This window comes from Talpa occidentalis, unplaced genomic scaffold (assembly GCF_014898055.3).
Source record: "Talpa occidentalis isolate TD23 unplaced genomic scaffold, MPIMG_talOcc4v2.1 talOcc4.6, whole genome shotgun sequence".
In the NCBI taxonomy this organism is placed as follows: Eukaryota; Metazoa; Chordata; class Mammalia; order Eulipotyphla; family Talpidae; genus Talpa; species Talpa occidentalis.
In genome coordinates this window covers 91,798,075-91,818,314 of record NW_023604972.1, presented here as the reverse complement: position 1 = coordinate 91,818,314, position 20,240 = coordinate 91,798,075, and the positions used below count along the sequence as shown (strand labels likewise).

Genomic DNA, 20,240 nt, shown 5'->3' with positions numbered 1-20,240 from the left:
AGAAGTTGATCTTGGGCCTCCCCGGTGGCGCAGCGGTTGAGCGCTGGGTTGCGAAGCTGCCCGCAGCCTCTGCAGCGCCGGTTCGATTCCCGGCTGCTCCCCGGCCACCAGAGGAGGGTCCCACATGGTGCGCAGACCTCTCCTGCCGCCCGCTGCTCCCCTCAGCAGTGTACTTCGCTCCTTCTGCCTGCTCTGCTCCCCGCTCTGGCTCTGGTGAATTCTCTCACCCTCCTGCGCTTCTGACTGTCCCCAGTGCATGTATAAACAAAACAAACGAACAAACAAACAAATAAATAAATAAAAAAAAAAAACATGCCTCTATAAAAAAAAAAAAAAAAGAAGTTGATCTTTACGAATGACATCACCCAGGTATTCCTTGATCTCTGGGTTTGGGTTAAGATCCCATCCTCCCAGCGATGGGAGGTACCAGCAAGAGATCAGAGGATTGGGGGTCAGTATATTCCCTTTTCCACCACTTTGGGCTGGGGATGGTAACAGTTTCCCCTAATCGCTAGCCCTTGGGGATGCTACAGCGTCCCTTGTTGGTTCAATTAACCCTGTCCACACCTCTGCAAATTGCCTCTTCAGTAAATATGCTCATGAGTGAAACCCTTAGAGTGACCTTCCTGCCAGGGTCCTGAAAGACAATAAAAATTCATTCCAAACAGACACCATGCAATTTTTCATGTTTATTAATATAGGTTACATAAATTTCTTTAAAAAAAAACATAAAAACAGTGACATAATATTTTGTAAGTACAAACTGATAGTACAGTAGTGATAGTCATATTAAGTCAGAGGTATTTAAATATATAGAGACTGAATAAACAATGACAGTAAAGCTCCACTGAGTTGAATAAAATACAGTGACTAAATTAATACAATCAATGCTAGCCTCTACTTAGAATACATGCTTTCATATGAATTATAGCATTTGGAATATTTCCTCTTTTAAATAAGTAAACATTTGCCTTGCAACTGTCCACTATTATTGTCTGTTTAAAATGCCAGTATTTTTTCATAAGGGAAAAAAAGTACATTTCAACCTAAATTTCAAATTATTTTGTGAAATACATGAGGATTTCTGTACTTGAAACTTGTTATGGGGTTAAAAATGCTTTTATAATCATCTCATGAACTCTTAAGAAAAGTGAATAAATATAAAAATATTTTCCTAAACTTCAAAGTCAGTTTCATTTTCTTCTATTACGTCCAATCAGACTGACATCTTATTTAATTTTGTAAAAAAAATTTATGAAGATTGCAATTAATGCAAATTGAAAGATGTATTTTTAAAGATATACTTCTTGTTTTATATTTTTACTTCAAATTAAACCACAGAAAGCAGTAACATAAATGTTCAAAGTTCTTCAACTAACAGGCCTTGCCTGTGTGAACATGCTTGGTGACATATGGCTAAAAGCACTTTTTTATATAACGACATTTTTTCTACCCATATCACACTCTATGTATCAGTCTACTTTGTTCTTGAGGGCAGGTCTCAGTATTATTCAACTTTGTAAGCCAGCACTCACCAGAGAGCACAAGGCACACAGTAGGACTTCGTGTTTGCTCCAAGGGTTTCCATTTGAGCAGGGATCATGCAGGGTAACTGCTGGAAGAGCATGCCTTTTTCCTCCAGTCTTAAACTAGGCAGAGAAGTCTTACAGTCTTTATTTCCTGGGGTAGCACACACTGCTTTACTACATTCTAATAAACGTGATCAATCCAGTGAACTCTTGAGGGAATCTCAGGAAGAAAGAGCAGATGTGGTGAGGACCCATTCCTCTGCTCCTTGGCTGGAGGGTTTCTGGCCAACCCCTGTATAAGATGGCCCTGCCTTGTAGCCACTGCTCAGTCATAGTCCTCCACCAGGGGCAGGTTACTGTGAAAACCAACTGCAGCTCTCCAGTGGCAGCCTCACGCTTAGTTTATACACACAGCATGTAAAACATCAAAAATGCTACCATGCAGTCTATTTTCATAATGTTGAGGTGTCATACTTTGATATTTTGAAATGAAAAAACAGTAAGACTTTTCTACACAGTACTAAATCTTAACCCTCAATAACGTAAACATTGCTGTTGCGTCACTTCAAAGTACAGTGATGTACATAAGCTAAGTCCAAACTGTAGAACCGCTCACAATTGATGGATATCTTCTGATGTTCAGGGCTAAAGCCCATAGACCCAAATCTTGATTATTAAATCAGAGAATTGGAGTTTATTTCCACCATCACTAGAGGGAGAGAGGAGAAAGGGGTTTCAAAGTGCCTATTCCATACCACTCTGCAAATGATATCTGTGTGTAGACACATCTATGTAACATAAGAGACACACAGCATAAGATACACACACATCACCTAAATATATCAGAACGTGACCTTCATTATCATGCGGCATTGGCAATACTCTTTTCTTATTCCTGTTCCATTTTTCTGTAACTAACAAATATATATACTTTAATGGCCCTTATAAGAAGGAGGTATGCAATAATATATTTGTTGTTTTTAGATGGTAAAGCCCATACTTTGGGGGGATAGTTAATAGAATCCTCAGGTTATTTGCTCTTTTACCTTATCTTTTTAAGTCAGCAGCAGCCCCCTTTCTCTAAGTTAACAGCTTCTTGTATATGCTGTTATTCAGGTTACTAGAGCAGGTATCCATTTTACTTGCCATCAGCTGCCCGCTGCTGTTGTAACTGCTGGGATCAGCACTCTCTTTACAGCATAAGATACTGTAGAGGTACCTCTGGCAGTCAGAGGAAGCATAATAGTAAACCAAGGGGTCAATGCAACAGCTTATGCTGCTGACACAGACACAGAGGAGATAAGCAAAGTAGGCGGCCTCTGTGGTGGAATCCTGAGAAAGGAATGAGTAATGCAGAATCAGAAGGACATTTGTGGGCCCAAAGCAAATGATGAAGATACAGAAAACAGCCGCCGACAGGAACAAAGCTCGGGATTTTTTGCTCCGGGTGGCAACCGTGGAAGAGCTAAGACATCGAATGATAGACACATAACAGACTGTGGAAATGATCAAGGGCACAAAAAAGAAGAAAGCAGAGAAGGTTGAGAAGTAATATGCATAATAGCCTTCAAGCAGGGTCTCATTGAGCACGTCATGACAGGTGGTTATGTTGAGCCCCGGCACCTGGGTGGTTTGCTCCTTGAGGAGAAGAGGTAACACCCCAGCTATGGCCATCCCCCAAATGGCTAGGCAAGTGAAGGAGGCCCGTCCCAAAGTACGCCAGGAGAGGGACTCAATGGGATACACCACAGCCAGGAACCGGTCAATGCTTATGACGGTCATGAGCATGATGGATGCATACATGTTACAGTAAAACGCGGCCGTGACAAAGCGACACATTTCAGACCCGAATACCCAATCCATTCCAGAAAAGTAATAGCTGATCTTAAATGGGAGTACAGACACAAAGAGCACATCGGCCATGGCCAGGTGCAACATGTATACCACAGCAGGCTTCTTGACCTTCATTTTCAAGATGAACACAATGATGGCCATGACATTGAGAGGAAGGCTGACTAAAAACACGCCGGTGTAGACAGAAGGGATAAAGAGAGTCAACCAGGCGCTGGTCAGGTATCCCGAGACATCTTCCGAGATGAACACAGGTGGCAGTTTTGGAAGAGGACTACTTTTGTTGATGGGGTTGAATCTGTCTTCAGTTAACCCACTTTCATTTTCCTCCTCATATTCCCCCATGGGGAATGGTTCATATCTGTCATTGGAATGCCTGAGACTAAATGACCGGGGATCCACAGTTGCATTTGTTGCTTTTGACTCTATTAAAAAAAAAAAAAAAGGAATTAAGAAAGCAAGAGAGACAATTAGAAAGAGTACATTATTTTCTTTTTTATTTTATTTTTTTTTGGTTTTCTTAACAGGAGTGTGGGTGGTAAAAAAACAGGCAGTATACAAATGGATTAGAGGCTTTATCAAGGAATTTGCTAACTCAAAATAACATACAACATTGTATTTAGGGTGTCAAGGAAACACTTTTAAAACTCTGTTCCTCAGAGGGACAAGGTGACCAATATGCTTCCAGACACATACCCTGTAGGAGATTAGGAAAAGTATGTGATATGAACGTAAAAATGAGCAATTTCTGGAGCCAGAGCTATCCAAACATTTCACTCCAGGTTGTGACTTCTTCTTCCTCCATATGCCTTCACGTGCACATTTTCTTTATTTACTTTGCAGCCACTCCTTGAAACACATTCCTCTCAATAGAAAAATCCATAAAGAAAGCTGGGGAGATTTCTTAAAGATTATGGCGTTAGAACAAATTCAATGTAAGACCAAAGTCTCCCACTTCCATGATCAATGGCATGTGACAGTTTTCCTCTTACTCTTTTCAGTTCAGACAGTGTAATGTCCCAGATCTTTCATCGTGGTTGGGTCCAGACCACAGTCCTTAGAAGTTATCTTCTAAGTTAACTACAAGTTACCTACCACCTCAGTCATCTTCCTGCCTCCTTCCTAAGCAGATCAGAGCAGTAGAGATGGGCCTTGTTCATGGCCTTCCTCAGCTCAGTTCTAGAAAGCTACAAGTGGGAGGATAACCGGACTTTTATTTAAAAGTATAATCCAAAAGTCAAAATAAAGGCTCAGCTGCAAACTTCCTTTGATCACTCTCTTCCACTAAAAACATCCATTTGAAATGTTCATCCAAGAAATGGAACACCTGGCTTCTCCTTCCGTGGAGCTTTGTGAAAATTCTGCCATTAAGGAGACTGGGAGAAAAATTTAGGCATTGGAAAGCTAAAGCTGAGGGGTGGGGTGAGACACCCCAGGGGAAAGAGGGGAGGGGGTATCTACCTCGGGGTATCTACCTCTGGGACTGTTCACAACAAAGGCTAGACGTGCAGGTCACTTAGAAGTAATATTAGAGGCTTAAAAGATTGGCTGGAAATTTGTGTAAGTACAGTGGATTTTCAAACTTTTGGTTTCATTTTTCAGTAATGGAATCCTTCCTGCAAAAAAATTTCCCACAGAGAAGCACTGTGCAGCAAGAGTTCTGCTTCTGCACTGGCTAAATAAGGTCCTAACAGAAGACCCAACCATCCCTTAAGATAAAAATAAAGGCTCATATGCAGTTTGATATCTGTATATGCTAAATCTGTAATGGCAAACTCAGAACCCCTTTTCTCCCCCAAATCTATGATCTGAAGGCATTTAGGTCATAGACCTGAAGGTATCTAGAGAGATTCTCATCAACATTGACACCCATCCTGTAGGTTTCCTGTTTTTAATGATTTTTAGCTTGAGAGAGGATGTTACTAACTCTAGCCTCTAAAAGTGAGTAAAACTCAACTAAAATTTTGTCTTTTTGCTCTAAAAAATCAGATAGCAGAGTTTAGGGCAACCATAGTCAGTGAAAAATGAGGAGAGAATTCTCAAAAGGAAAAAATCAGAGAAGGGAGCCCTAAATTCTAAAGCAAATTCTGCTCAAAGCTTCCACTGATTTTTGATCATGCACTCATAGGGAAGATGGAAAGCAGTTTTGTTAAAAATAAAAGAACTGAAGTGGTATTTGATTGTTTGGTTAAGTGGGAGTTGCATTTTGAGTCCAGTCATATTAACTGTTTGCTAAAGTGAAAACACCAAAATTCCTTGAAGGACTATAATAAAATTCAGATTCTTCACAGTGTGACATTGCCCAGGATACAATCTAAAAGCATTCAGTACAAAAAGAATCAGGAAAATGTGATGCTGTGTCAAAAAACCAATCCCAAAATGACCCAGATGTTGAAATTAGCAGAGAAAGATTGTTAACTATGCAACTACACATTTGCAACTATGTGCAATGAAGTAAAGGAAAATATTTCATTGACATGAATGGGAAAAAAAATACCCCAGGATATACTGGCAAAGAAACCAACCAATAGAAATTCTAGAACTAGAAAATATAATAAATTAATATCTATTTCCAATATGAAAAGGAAAGTTATGGGAGTAGTATTAACTACTAAGAGACGGTAGATGAGGACGTGGCCATGAAAGGTAGAGGTCAAACTACCTCATCAAGGTCATGAGCGGTTCCCCTGAAGATGAAGGGCTAATCTGGCAGGAGATGTGTCACAGGGAAAAAACAACTATTTCCATGACCCAGCTTCTGAACACACATAGATCTAGACTGTTCCTCAAGGGTAAGAGACCACTTCTATCACTCTCTGAATGTTTAGTCCACTGCCCCGCACATGGTAGGTACTTCTTATACTGACTTTTCTTTCTTCTCTAATTTAAAAAGAGTTTAAAATTTTAATATTTTGATTTACAACTACATGTAAGTTTTACAACTACATATAAGAAGCAGGTACAGCATTATATTAATAGTTTGATATCTGTATATGCTAAGTAATGAGCTCAGTCAAAAACCTAATTTCTATTCACCATCAAGCAACTAACCCCGTTTAGCTGTTTTACCTGCCCCCAGGCCCCTTCCCTCTGGTAACTACCATTCTGTCATCAGTACCTAAGGGTTTGTTTTTGTTTTATTTTGTTTGTTCATCTGTATTGCTTATTTTCCACATATGAGCGAAAACATATGTTTGCGTTTCTCCCTCTGATTTATTTCACTTAGAACAATCACCTCAAATTCCATCCATGTTGTCATAAATAATAAGATATCATCTATTTTTATAATTGAGGAGTATTTCACATCTACTTCATCCAGTCTTGTGTCGATTGCCATTTAGGTTGTTTCCATAGCTTTTCTAATAAATTAGCTTCCCATCACAGATTTGCATTCTAATAGACCCTTTAAGGAATCACTTACACTTCTGAACTCAGTCTCAGACTCCCCAAAATAGAATTCCAGTACCTATTTGGCCTGTAAAAATCTGCCAGTGAGTAGCACCCACGTGAAATAGGACAATGCCTTTACTTTATAAACTCTGACAAGAATTGCTAGATTCTAACCCCTCTTTCTCTCATTGCAATGTAGCTTCCTTTTAAACCCAATTATTTGTTCATTCTCATTTACTTTTAAGTTAAAGCAGAATCTAGGCTTTTCTTCCTACTTATTTAGCAATTTTTTTTTGTACTGTTTTTCAGTGCAATGAGGGGCCTGACTGCGTTGTAAAGAACACAGCCCCCATGTTCAGAGCAAGAGATCAAGTTTAGTCTTTTCCAGAAGTGTCTCCTCCTCCTGGAGGAGTGTCTAACCTACTGTGTGCAACTTAACCCAGGCACAAGGAGGCCTGACACTGGTATCAGTAGCCCTGCTGTGGGATGGGAAGGTAGCTACCCTCAAGGTCATAATGAATGTGTGGGAGCTGAAAGAAAAGAATGAATGGTTTCTGGGATCTTAATACCACAAAGATATGTGTCCTTTGAGGCTGATGCAGAAGAACATTAAAATAACACAATATTTCTCTGCAGACTTGGGAGCCTGGCCAGGTTGAGGACTTTTTTTTAAAGATTTATTTATTTTTATACAAGAACTGGGGTATAGACCAGAGGTGCGGGAGGGTGAGAGGAGGTCTGTTGCACCATGTGGGTTTCTCCCTGGCTGGCTGGGAATCGAACCTGTGCTGCAGAGGCTGCAGACAGCTTCACAGCGCTGCGCTCAACCCACTGCGCCACCAGGGAGGCCCCAGGTTGAGGACTTTTGTCACGCATGGTGGTACACTCACTCACGTGCACATATGTGCAAAAACCAAGGCACCACCTAGAGAAGTGACACAATTTGAACTACTGAGTACCTATCACTAAGCTTCTTAGATACTAAGACTTGAACTGAAAATTAGGTTGCACTCTGTATTTAGTACTTTGGCAGTAAGTATTTATTTTAAAGAAATGTCCTTCCTGGCTAAGCCTTCTGGGAAAGAGTGGTATTCATGACACAGGCATTATACTCACTGGAACATGAAATGTTTCTACGCTGGAGCCAAGGAAGAATGCTCAATCCCTTGGTTAAACACTATTGCTTAAGGTGCCACTTTCCCTTGCTATTAAATATAAGCTTCATATTCTGACTTTTGGGGAATTAAAGAACGTCAGCAAAAACTTTTTTTTTTTGGTTTAAGTGTATACCAGCATCAAAGAAAGCACAAAACCAATTCCAGGTGGACAGATATAGCCAACTAGCTCAAGCCCTTAAGGCTGAAATTTGAGTTTGAATATCTTGCTTTTCCTCCAGCCCTAGCACAGCTCATAGGTCAAGGAGAAAGTGCCTGTTAGAGCCAAAAAGTTTGTAATTCATTTGTTTTTGTTGTGTGGTTACACACACACACACTCACACACACATACACTCACACAGAGCTGAGGTCCTAAACCCAGTTCTCATACTTGCTAGCTAAGTTTTATTTAATTTAAGTTCCCTAAATGGCTCTTGAATAGTTTTGCTCCTGAGTATAGCATATAGCTAACCAGCCTGAATATAAAATCTATCTCTGGAAATTTTTTAAAATTAGCAACTCAGGCGATGCTTTTTGTGCCTTTGCAGAGATCTGGCCAGGAAGCAGAGCGGTGGCTAGGTGCTTGTTCAAGGCCCCATTCCATCCTGGGGTACACACACGCCAGCCCAGTGCTGACTCAGCTCTGCCTTACAGGGTTCATGCTCTCTGAGAATTAACAAAGCAGAAGTCCTAGGATCTGGCTCACATTCCCACACAGAGCAGAAGAGTTGAGCCCTGTACATTTCCATGAATGAATCAACACTACAGGCAAAAGAGAAATAAAGAAGAGAATGATGGAAAAATAATAAAATCATAGCAGCCCCATCAAGTGGAAAAGTGCTCCACTCCTTTATATGGAAAAGCATATCATTTTCCAGTGAAAATAACCAATGCTCCTTAAAGTTCTAACTGATTACAGATCTGGGGTAAAAATACATTAGATGGGGCCTCCCTTGTGGAGCAACAGGTAAGGCGCAACCTATAAGCTGTCGGCAGCCTCTGCAGCACAAGTTCGATCCCCCGCCAGGGAGCTAACCCACATGGCGCAGCAGACCTCTCCTGACTCGCTCGCTGCTCCCCTCAGCCGGGTATTTCAGTCAATCTGCCTGTTCTGCTCCCCACTCTGTCTCTGGTGAATCCTCTCACCCCACACCTCTGGCTTGTACCCCAGTTCCTGTATACATAAATAAATAAATCTTTAAAAAAATACATTAGGTGAGTCTGAATATCTTCAGAGAATATTAAGGTCAGGTCAGAAAGACTCTGGAGTCAATCTGAAGGAACCCCCACTAACCAAAATGGAACAATTGATCATCAAGAGAAGTAATGACAGAATGAGTTACAGTCACATATGCTAAGATCCAGGGGTTCAGAATGAGTTCAGATGAAAACAAAATCTTTCTGATCACCTTTAGTGGAAATGAGGAGATCCAGTTGGAAAATAGGTAAATAAAGGCACGATTCAAGCATTTACCTTGTCTTTTCTGAATAAACAATATTTCACAGAAACCAAAGAGTCAGAAAGCAAAGTTCTTCTTCAGATAATAATTCCAGTGTATAAATACGGAAATAGAAATAGATTTTTAAAAGCATCGTTGTAGAAAATAATGGTCTTAGTCCAATCATCATTAGTGGGGTCTAAAACCGTTAGGTGTAAGGTCGATGGCGAACTTTACAGTGACTGGCTGAATGAGCTGACAACACTGGAATCCACTGAATCAGCTTAAGATCTCAAGGAGAGAGACAATTTTGAGGTGATGTAAAAGGAAGTACGAAGCGCCACTGCTGCAGTAGTGTTACAAAAAACCAAATCTAAGTCTGATCAAGTCTCCAGCTCCAAGGACTCAGCACGTTACAGAGAGTGAAGAGGACAGGCCGGCCTGATGAGCAGCCCTGCCAGATGCTGGTGGCTAGCTCCAGCACGCAGGAAACACCCTCAGACAAATGACTCAGTTTCTTTGACAAAAAGTCATAAACAAGGAGGAGAGGGGAAATGGTTACAGATTAAAAGACATTTAAGAAACATGTCAGCCAAATACAGATACAGTGGTGGGTCTTGTTTGATCCTGATTCATATAAAACAACCAAAAAGGCATTTTTGAGACAACCAGCGAAATTTGAACACTGACTGAACATTACATCATATTAAGAAATTGCTCTTGGTAAGTAGGTGTTGTAATGGTTTTGTGGTTATGTAAAAAAAAAAAAAGAGTTCTTTTCTGTAAGGATATTTATACTGATGTTTTTATGAATAAAATGATATATCGAGGATTTGATATAAATTTGTCTTATGGGGAAGGAAGAATGTGAAGGTATAGATAAAACAAGCCATAAGAGGTAGCTAGACTGTTCATTTTGGGATATGTTTGAAAATTTCCATAATAGAAAGTCAAACAAACAAGCTTTTTGTGTGTGTGTATATTTACTTGCCACTAAACTAAGGAAGGGTTTTGCTTTTGGCTTTCTTTTACCTTAGGTTTGAAGGGGAAAAAGTGCTTGCATGTTTTGTGAACACAGTTTTATATTTGATACTAACTCCTCAGAGGCTTTTCTGGAACATGAAGGCATCAGTGTATGAAAGATACATCTCATTTGTTGAGTACCTATTATAGGCCTTCCCCTCTATCTGAAAGGAGAATAATTCCACTTGGTATGATTTGGTAGCTTGTATTTTTGATCTTTGCATGCTCCAAATTTTTTCATTTAGATTAATGGTAATAGCATTCCCAGGTCCAAAGAGTAACCCACCAAGTCATACCAACAAAGAACATGTCTACTTTCAGATAGCAGAGGAAACCTGTATATGGCAAGCACTTCGCTTACCTTACCTCATTGAAGTATAACCCTCTTCTGAAGGAAAAAAGGGATGTGTGGCCTAAACTTATGGGCAACATGAAGGCACAGAGAGGCTAAGTAACCAATTCAAAGTCACACAGCTAGTAAGTGAAGAGACCAGGATTGGAATCTAAATCTGCCTGGCCTTGGGTTCTTTGGTCTTTTGAACCACACCACACTACCCTGCCCTTCTAAGAAATTTGAGATTCGTGACCTATTCCTAAAAGAGTACTATTTTCTCTAAGCGTTTACCAATATGCATCTGCCATTCTTTTAACTACAGCAGGAAGTACGTGATCATGTGAATAAATAATTTGATGGTGCCCAAGGCTCTGTGCTTGGTAATTCAGGAATCCTGTTAACCCCAAGTTACATACCAACCCCAGGTCAACAACCCAGCCAGCACAGACAGGACAGATGAAGCTGAGAGACATTCAAGGGCAAAAATAAACCCTTCAAAATACTATTTTCGATGGGGCAGAAGCATGAGCAGGAAATGGACAAAAACTTCTGAGGAGGAAAAATCAGAATTAAAGGCAGAATAAGGTAAAAGTAGCTGCAGGATTAAGAGATGTCCAATACCAGAGAATGTCACCCCCAACCCTTTCCACACCCCCACACTTCCCCGGCCACCCCAGGCCAGGACTCAACTGGAAAGCACACCTAGGAAAAAATTGGGCAAGAGGCCGTTTCAGTTAAGTGCAAAGCAAAGACAACCAGCAAATTTAAACATCAGTGTATCCAAAACCAAAGCAGGCATAGAGAGGACAAGGTAAGCTGGGACCTTTGGCTGGGGCTTCCTGGAGGCCACATGGTCTTAGGACACTGCAGGCCTCTGGGGAACCTCTCAGATTCCTCCTAGTTTTCCCCATTCCTCAGGACAGTTGTCCACCACAACTTACAGCCCTGAGCATATTATGTCTGGTAATGCTACCCTCTCCAAGACAAAGAACCAAAAGGAAAACTAATTCACAGGAAAAGATGTTACTAATCACTAGTTCCTGCCGGTACCAACTGTCTCCAACCCCAGCTCCGCCCAAGTCTATCTCAGTGTGTAAACCTAAACTCAAATTAGGTTCTAGATATGATAGAAACATCATAAACAGCCCTTTACAGAATGTGGAACTCTTCTTACAGGACTGAGGGTTTTAATTCTGCAAACTACAGATAAGTTGCTGCACCTGCAGATGGTAGAGATTCAACAGTGTTATAAAATCAACTTACAGGGCTGTCGAGGCACTCTAGACTTGTAGCTATGGAGATACGATGACTGTCCATGTATATTTACTACACACACGCACACCCGGTGTAGGTATACTTCCTACCGTTGATGTTGGCCGACAAAAACCAAAACAGTGGAAAACACTCTCTCACGATACTATTTAACGTCTTATTCAATTCATTGTGGATTTGAAATATAAGTAGATTATGTAATGTCCTTTCCTAAAGTGAAATAAATTTATTTTCAAGTGCACATTATGGAGAATTCCTATTAATTTAAAAGACAGGGTTGTCCAGAAAGCATATAAAGGCCTACCACCGCCTTTTATGTGGCAAAACAACATCCATGCTTTGGGATGGCGAGGAGGCCCTATTTGCAGTGGGTTTCTCCAAGCACAATATGGAAAGGGGGTTTGAGAGAAATAGACGTTCATACCCAGGAAAAAACAGTATCAGCCTGTACAGAGAACTATTTACTCTGAGTTCTAGCAAAAGCAAGAGAGGGCCCATGGCAGAAAGAAAGAAACCACAAACTAGGGAAACTAAACTGAAAAGTCTGTATGTCGCAACGGTGGCATCTTAGCATCACAGTAAAAACCAAACCAAAGCCATGGTCCGTAATGTCTCTTCTTAGATGTTTTGTGAGCACCTGCAGCAAAAGAGGTTGTAAGTATGGACAGGAGGTGCAAGGGGTTGGGAGCTTCTTGAGTGCTAACAGGTACAGGGCTTCCTTTTGGGGTGATGAAAATGTTTTAGAACTAGATAGGGGTGATGGTTGTGCAATACTGTAAATGTACTGAATGCTGCTGAATTCTATACTTTAAAATGGTTAAGTGTATCTATGTAAATTTTATCTCAACTTAAAAATACGACCTATTAATGAGAGTTCTGAGCGAAAAAGGGGTGTGTGCCCAAAATAAGGAGCGTGAAAAGATTAGAAATGTGGGTCCGGGTGAACTGAGGGGTAAGGGAGGGGGCAGCAAGGGCCCAGGGGAGAAGACTGGGCAAAACATCCTGGAAAGGTGGAACATTGTGAGCTGCTGAGAAACCAGGTTAGGGCCACAGCACATGATGGAAGGTAACCAGCAGAGAGGACAGCAGAATATTCCTGAGAAAGAGTCAGAACGCCTCAATAAGCTCTCACACAAAGGAAAGGTGGACAAATTAGGAGACATCATACTATCTTGATGTGTCTGGTAAAAATAAAGCCAAAGTCACAATGAATGAATGAAAGCATACATGAGAGAGAGAAGGGAGAGAGGGAGGGAAGAAAGGAAAACAGAAAGAAATTCTTTTAGATAGATATTATAGTAGCAAATGACTTGCTGGTTCATAAGAAAACTGAATTTCAGGTTTTACAGAGGTTTCTGGTCTGCGTACACACCAGAATCATTGTCCAGTTTTGTGTTCTATGCTTCAGCTTAAGATTTCAGTTTCTGAGTAAAAGTCAATTAATTGGCATATTCACCACTAGGGATCTATTTATAGTCTGCCTTATCTATTAGCAAAAGTAAATGGCAGGACACCAAACAGCAGGCAAGCATAAACATTTACAAGACTCCTCCATGTGCTAGGCCTGAGCTACCAAGGCAATGAGGCACTGACTTTACCTTCTAGAGGTCCCTGGGAGCACAGGGGGACTACTTAATACTCCAAGAGGGGCTAGAGGTCTGGATGGCTTCTTTTTGATAGGGTGTGGTAGAGAAAGCTTGCACTTTAAAAAGACAGACGTGATCAAATCCCAGTTCCTCTTTTAACTAGACTTGTCACTTAAGGATTCTGGGTCTCAGTTCCCTTACTTGAAAATGAGAATGACATCTATTCAAAGGGTTGTTATAAGAAGTAAATAAGACTGTACAGGTAGGATGTTGCCTGATAGGTACCTCATTGAGGGGTAACTTTTTTATTCAATGTGAACATATGGACTGTGAAAGAAGGCATGCTGGGCACAGGGGGTGGCAGGGAGAAGGAAGCCAGAGAAAGCAAAGTTCTTGGAGGAAGAACTAGTGGGTTGGGCTGGGTGTAGCACAGGTAATACAATTGGTCATATAATAGGGCAGGGATTTGTAATGGGGTACTGGAAAGAGGTTAGGGGCCCATTCTGCAAGGAGGGGGCACCACACTCTATGCTAAAGAATCAGGTTTGACCCTGTGGGCAGGAAAGCAGCACCCAGGCCCCTCTGCCAATTACTGTAAGCCATTCTTGAAATTTTTACCCTCCAGATCCTTATAAAAATATTTAATAGATTTTGTCTATTGGGGCATATAACAGGTATTGTTTCAGGTGTACAACATGATTTGATGACTGGATATAACGGATGCTCGCAAAGTTTATACACATCTCCTGGACACTGACCCTCTTTGATGAAGGCGAGTCATCTCACTAAAATCACCTGGATACAGGAATATAAACTGGTTAATGGACTTAACAAATTTCTCAATAAATATCTACTGAGTGAAGATTTGTTCTAGACTTCATGTGGATAAGTGGAAATTTATGTTCTTGGTCAAGGAGATGAGATACTCACAAAGTGACAAAGCAAGAGATGCCAAAATGAGTCAGAACAAAAAGTCCGAGTGTGCCTGGGATGAGTTCGCATGGGTGAGTGGGGTAGGCTGTGGCAGGATTTCCTATGGGCTGGGGTCTCCGGCCGCTCTTATCACAGAGAGCTGGTTATGACAGATGTGTTTAAATTTTCCAGTGTGCAATGATAATAAAAAGGAGGCCTATTTTGGTTGATTTAAAAATTCTCCAAAGAGTAATCCTTGCACCCAGGACCCCTTCCTCTACTGTCTCTGAATTTTAATTTCACCATCAGCAAAGTTAAACACCCACTTTACAACTTGATTTGAGAGGGAGAATGAGATAATGTGATGTGAATCTACCCCCTAGACTCAACATGGACTATGACAAGAATCAACAGCTTTCCTGTTCTTCTCTCATCCTCTTTCCTATTCTCCCTTCCAAAGTAGGATCCGGCACAGACAAAGTAGTTAAAGTTTGTACAGCGATGTTTCTGTCTACACGAGCTCTGTTCACCTTAGCATGCACCATGCAGCCTTAATCTCACTCTCTAAATGAGGCCAAAAAGCTTCCTGAGGGACACCTGTGAGGAAAGGTGACTACGGAGGAATATGCACTTGTGTGAAAGAATTCCTTACTCCCCCAAATCCCAATGAAAATTTGTATTTTCAAGAGCTTGGCCTGAAATAAAATTACACAGTAATATCTGACATCACATATCACCACACAAACATCCCAAGAGATAAAGTTCATTTTACCCACAGGTTAGTTGCTATAAAATTTTGCAGGCCTATCTGCAAATGCACCCAGAGCAAAGTAGGGCAGAGGAAATGTACTGTGCCACCTCTTAATCTTGATATGTTCATACGATTTCCAGAGTGGAAGTCATATAGACAATCTTTCACTGATAAAAAGGCAAACAGCCAGAATTTGCTTCTGCATGTTAAAAAAAAAAAAAGGCAGCTCTAGTCTTATAAAGTATTGTTACTAAAAGGAAACAAAAATATGCTACCCCCCCCCCAAAACACACACATTTTAACGAGTGTCTTTACAGGCTGAAAACTCCTGTGTCTTGTTTTTTATGGGGAGAGGTTGGAAAATACATTTATTTGGTCAAGTAGTCAGACACTTAAATTAGTGGCAACCTCCTCTTTGCAGCAGACCAGAAACTGAAATACTGAAATCAGATGGTGTCGGAGGGAGCAGAGGATATGCTTTTCCTCCACTCACTTAGAACCAATAGCTTCCAAGTAACAAACAAAACTTCCCAACAAGTGCCACCCACCTCCCAATGGCTATCTCTTATGGCTCTCTGGCTCCACTTTCTACTACATGGACAAAGGGACTGAGGTTTTTGTCTAAACCACTTTCCCCCTCTGCGAAATGTACAAGAGAAACAATCTCAACAGAACAGAACTTGGGCTGGCGCGGGTCTCCATTTTATACTGAAAAGGCCAGACGTTTATTGGTGGAGCAACGTGAGACCCTTTCTTTTGGGGGATGGTCCTGAGATAAACAGGCCACACAGCGACAGCAAATGCAACCAGTGGCCACAGCTTCCCTTGGAAAATCCGACGCCTGGATCCTCCATCTCTAGCACCGGTCGCAGGCCGGCTGCACCCCCCAGAGCCAGGCTAAAGGGGCGTCGGCTGGGTGGGTGGGACAGGCGCGCCACCGAGGTGGGACAGGAGGACGCGCGATCTCAGCCCTAACGCTTGCTCGGTTTTAAGAGGAAACTGAGGCAAAAGTGCGGTCCGAGGCACCCTCCTCAAAGAAAGGGCGCTGTGCGGACCCGCTCAGTCCCCTCCCGCGCGCCCCTCCTCCCGCGCGCCCCATTCCCGCGGCGGCCCGGCTGCCGCGCCAGAAGGGACCGGGGGAAGCACCGCGGGCGGCTCTCACCTCGCTGTCGGCCCGGGGCGCGGGCGCAGAGCTGGGGGCCGCACAGGCTGAGTCCCGCGGCGACCAGCAGCAGCCGCCGCGGTCCCATTGTCCCGGGGCTCGGCGCGGTCTGCGCGGCCCGGCCGCTCGCGGACACGACCCCGCCTCCGGGGCCCGGCCTCGGCGCGCTCGTCCTCCTGGGCAGGTCCGGCGGCCCGCGGGTGCCTGCGTGGGACTGAGCGCTCGCCGCCCGGCCGCAGACTCCGGCGCCCCGCGGGCCCGCGCTCGTCCTGCGCCGCCGGGCGGGGGCGGGGCGCGGCGGGGGCGGGACCGGGCGAGGGGGAAGAGCGCCCCCCGGCGCGGAGCGCGCGCCTTCTCGCGGCGGCCGCCGGCCCTCGTCCCGCGTACCCCTCGGTTCCCGCTCAGCCGCCCCCGGAGCGTGGCTACCCGGCTGCCTAGCGCGCGCGCTGCGCCCCCAGCCGGGTCTCCCCGGCTCCGTCCCGGGCCCCCGCAGCCCGCCGCTGCCCGCGCGGGAATCCGAACCAGACAGTTTTTCCTCTGGGAAGCTTGGACCTGCGGATCTGTCAGCGGCTCAGTCTGGCAGGGCCGTGGAACGCGGCCGCTGCTGGCTCAGCCTTCAGTTGCCCTCCCAGAGAGCGGGGACGGCCGCGCGGTCCGGGATCAAAGATGCGCCCCGGGGCGCCGGCCCACCTCGGCCCAGGCCCAGACCTCCTGGACCCCGCAGGGCGCTGGGCTTCAAGCACGGACCTTATTTGGGAACTCCATTAGCGACCACTTTGAAAGTGACTTGGGGCTATGGATTAAACAGTTTATTCTGTAATGATAGGTAAGGACAGAATTCCTACATTTGGACAGAATTTTTTTTTTTTAAATATTTATACACACAAGAGCCAGAGATGGGGGGGCTGAGAGGACTCACCAGAGACAGGGTGGGGAACAGAGCAGGCAGACTGACTGAAACACACTGCTGAGGGGAGCAGCTGGCGAGACAGGAGAGGTCTGCTGCGCCATGTGGGTTGCTCCCTGGCTGACTGCTGAGTGAACTCGTGCTTCAGAGGCTGCAGACAGTTTCATAGTGCGGTGCTTAACCCCTTGCGCCATTAGGGAGGCCCTCTTTTATTTTTTTAATGAGGTATCATCTCACACCTGTGAGAATGGCACCTTTTTAAAAAAAAGATTTATTTATGCATACTAGAACTGGGGTACAGGCCAGAAGTGTGTGTGTGTGTGTGTGTGTGTGTGTGTGTGTGTGAAAGGATTCACTGGAGACAATGGAGAACAGAACAGGCACCAGAGACAGAATGGGGAACAGAACAGGCAGACTGACCGAAATACACTGCTGAGGGGAGAAGCAGGCGAGACAGGAGAGATCTGCCTCGCCATGTGGGTAGCTCCCTAGCCCGCTGGGGATCGAACTCGGGCTGCAGAGGCTGCGGATAGCTTCATAAGTTGCGTCTTAACCCCTTGTGCCACCAGGGAGGCCCTGGACGGAATTTTTGACATCATCATCATCATCATCATCGTCATCTTATTATTATTATTATTATTATTGTTGTTGTTTCCCTGTATTTTGCGCAGTTAGACATTTCATACGCGGGCACTTACTCACGGACACTCCGGCTGCGAGTGGAACCAGCCATCCCAGGGCGGCCTCTCCTTCCCGCCCCCACCCGGTGTAACTGTTTTTCCTCTAAAACGAGCCTCGGCCGGCCCCGCAGGGCCCCCGGGCTGCTGTTCTCTGCGCACCCGCCCTGCGGGCGCCTCCTGCAAAAGCGAAGCCGGGAGGGCGCAGCGCCCTGTGTTCTTCTGTTAAGGGGCGCTCGCGCTTTCCTGGACGCTGTGACTTGAGTTTAATAGTTTGGGCAAATTCAAGTCGCAGGGCTGGGGACACCTAAAGACCCCGTGGAGGACGTGGCGCCTGAGGCCCCGGCGGCATCAGCACGCAGTTAATTCTGCTTCGAGACCCTATCTGGCCTTTTCGACCGCAACCGGAATTGGCTCCCCTTCCCGGCAGTTTCTAGGAAAAGTTTATCCGCAGCCCTTTCTCTTCTCAGATGTGCGGGCGTGTTCTGTGCCCTTTGCCGATAAACTGCCCGCTGAGAGGCAAGGGTCAGGTTTTAAGCTTTTTTAAAAGGGAAGTTTACAGCGGGAGTGTCATTCCACAACGAGAATCCTGATAGTGAAGCCAGAGGAGAAAATATAGCAAAGACCATGTTGTTCTTCCCTTTACTCCCCAGCCCCTATCATCCTCAGAGCACAGCGCCCTGGTGTGCATAGAAGCTGCTCTAAAATTACTAAATAAAACAATTTAGTGCTATTTAAAAATTATCCCTATTCAATTTTCCAAAGAACACATACGCAAGGAAGAAATTTCTTCCCTCGGGGCTAACATACGCCGCCCTATTTTTCATCAATGCTAACATGCCATTGATTTCAATGCACAACTTATGTACCAAAAGCAAGAAAAACATACTGACAATTAAACTATGACATGCTGGTGACTGTAAGAAACATGTCAATTCAGGGTGGTTAGACATACTGTATGAAATGAAAAGGTAATCAATAGACGTGCCTAAAAAAATGTATGAGACCAAGGATATTAAAGAAAAGTTAGATTCTCTAACCTCCCCTTCTAAGAACCTCACTCTGTGATATTCTTATCCACCAATGGTGGACAGTTTCTGTCCACCATTCAAGAAAATGTCTCCACAAAATATGTGCAAATTCTTAAAAAGTGGAATAATGTGTACTATGATTACACTTAAATTTTATTGATTTTATTGGTGAAAAGTGTCTTTAACCGTTTTTACAAAACTGTGAAGTTTAAAAGGGTGTTTTTTTCCTCTTAATTAGAACAGAATGTACCTCTTCTGACAAAACCAGGGCCCTTGAAACAAGGAAATGTTTAAATTTGTTGGTCATGTTAACTAAATTAAAGTATCCTTTAGAAAGGCTAAATACAATAAGGAGGGGGAGTTAACACAATGAAGTTATTTCTTTAGTGTTTTCTAAAAGAAAACAGATGATTGCTAATCATGCAGCCACCAAAGTTGAATTCACCTTTAAAAACAGTGGTTTGAACTTCAGTTTAGCAGATTCTGTGACCCTACTTAAGACCTATGAAATCAGATTCAGTTGTCCACATTGACGACAAGAACCCAGGTGATAATATGTCTATCAGGTCAAAGTTTGAAATACAGTATTTGAAGTCAGTGGTTCTCAAAGTTTAGCATTACTCAGAATCATTTGGAAGACTTGTTAAACCACAGTACTAGGCCCCACCTTCAGTTTCTCTTTTGGAAATCTGGGGTATGGTCTGAAAATTTGCACTTTTAACAAGTTCCCAGGTGCTGCTGACGCTGAAGCTACTGGTGGTGGTGGGGCTTGGAGGGTGGAGACATTTTGAAAAATCACTACGTTGAGAGCAAAAAATAACTGAACAGGATTCCATTATAGTTTGTGTGATTTTTCCTTAAATTACACAGTATCTCGGGCCTCCTTGGTAGTACAAGGGGTTAAGTCTCAGCACTATGAAGCAATCCACAGTTACTGCAGCAAGAGTTCCATCCCCAGCCAGGTAGATGACCCACATATATAGCACAGCAGACCTCTCCTGTCTCGCCCACTGCTCCCCAACAGTATATTTCAGTAGATCTCCTGTTCTGTTCCCTACTCTGTGTCTGGTGAATCCTCTCACCCCAGCACCTCTGGCCTATACCCCAGCTCTTACATGCATAAATAAATAAATCTTTAAAAAAATAAATTACACATCTCAAGCCGAGAAGAGCATAGTGCTTAATATAACACCCCTGGGCCTATAAGACATCAACAGATATA

General features: G+C 43.5%; 1 protein-coding gene across 1 annotated transcript; it reads right to left on the bottom strand.

Moving 5' to 3' along the window:
- Positions 1-675: 675 nt before the first annotated feature.
- Positions 676-16,511, bottom strand: F2R (coagulation factor II thrombin receptor). Its single transcript, XM_037529846.2, has 2 exons — positions 16,404-16,511; positions 676-3,805 (listed from the first exon to the last, which is right to left on the bottom strand). Exons 1-2 carry the CDS (start codon positions 16,489-16,491, stop codon positions 2,610-2,612), a joined length of 1,284 nt encoding a protein of 427 aa, XP_037385743.1. The 5' UTR covers positions 16,492-16,511; the 3' UTR covers positions 676-2,609.
- Between the last annotated feature and the right edge of the window lie 3,729 nt (positions 16,512-20,240).

Coding starts and splice junctions, on each gene's coding strand:
- F2R (XM_037529846.2), bottom strand. CDS start 16,491: ATGGGACCGCGGCGGCTGCTGCTGGTCGCCGCGGGACTCAGCCTGTGC. Junction 3,806..16,403: donor CGCCCCGGGCCGACAGCGAG/GTGAGAGCCGCC, acceptor TTTTTTTAATAG/AGTCAAAAGCAACAAATGCA.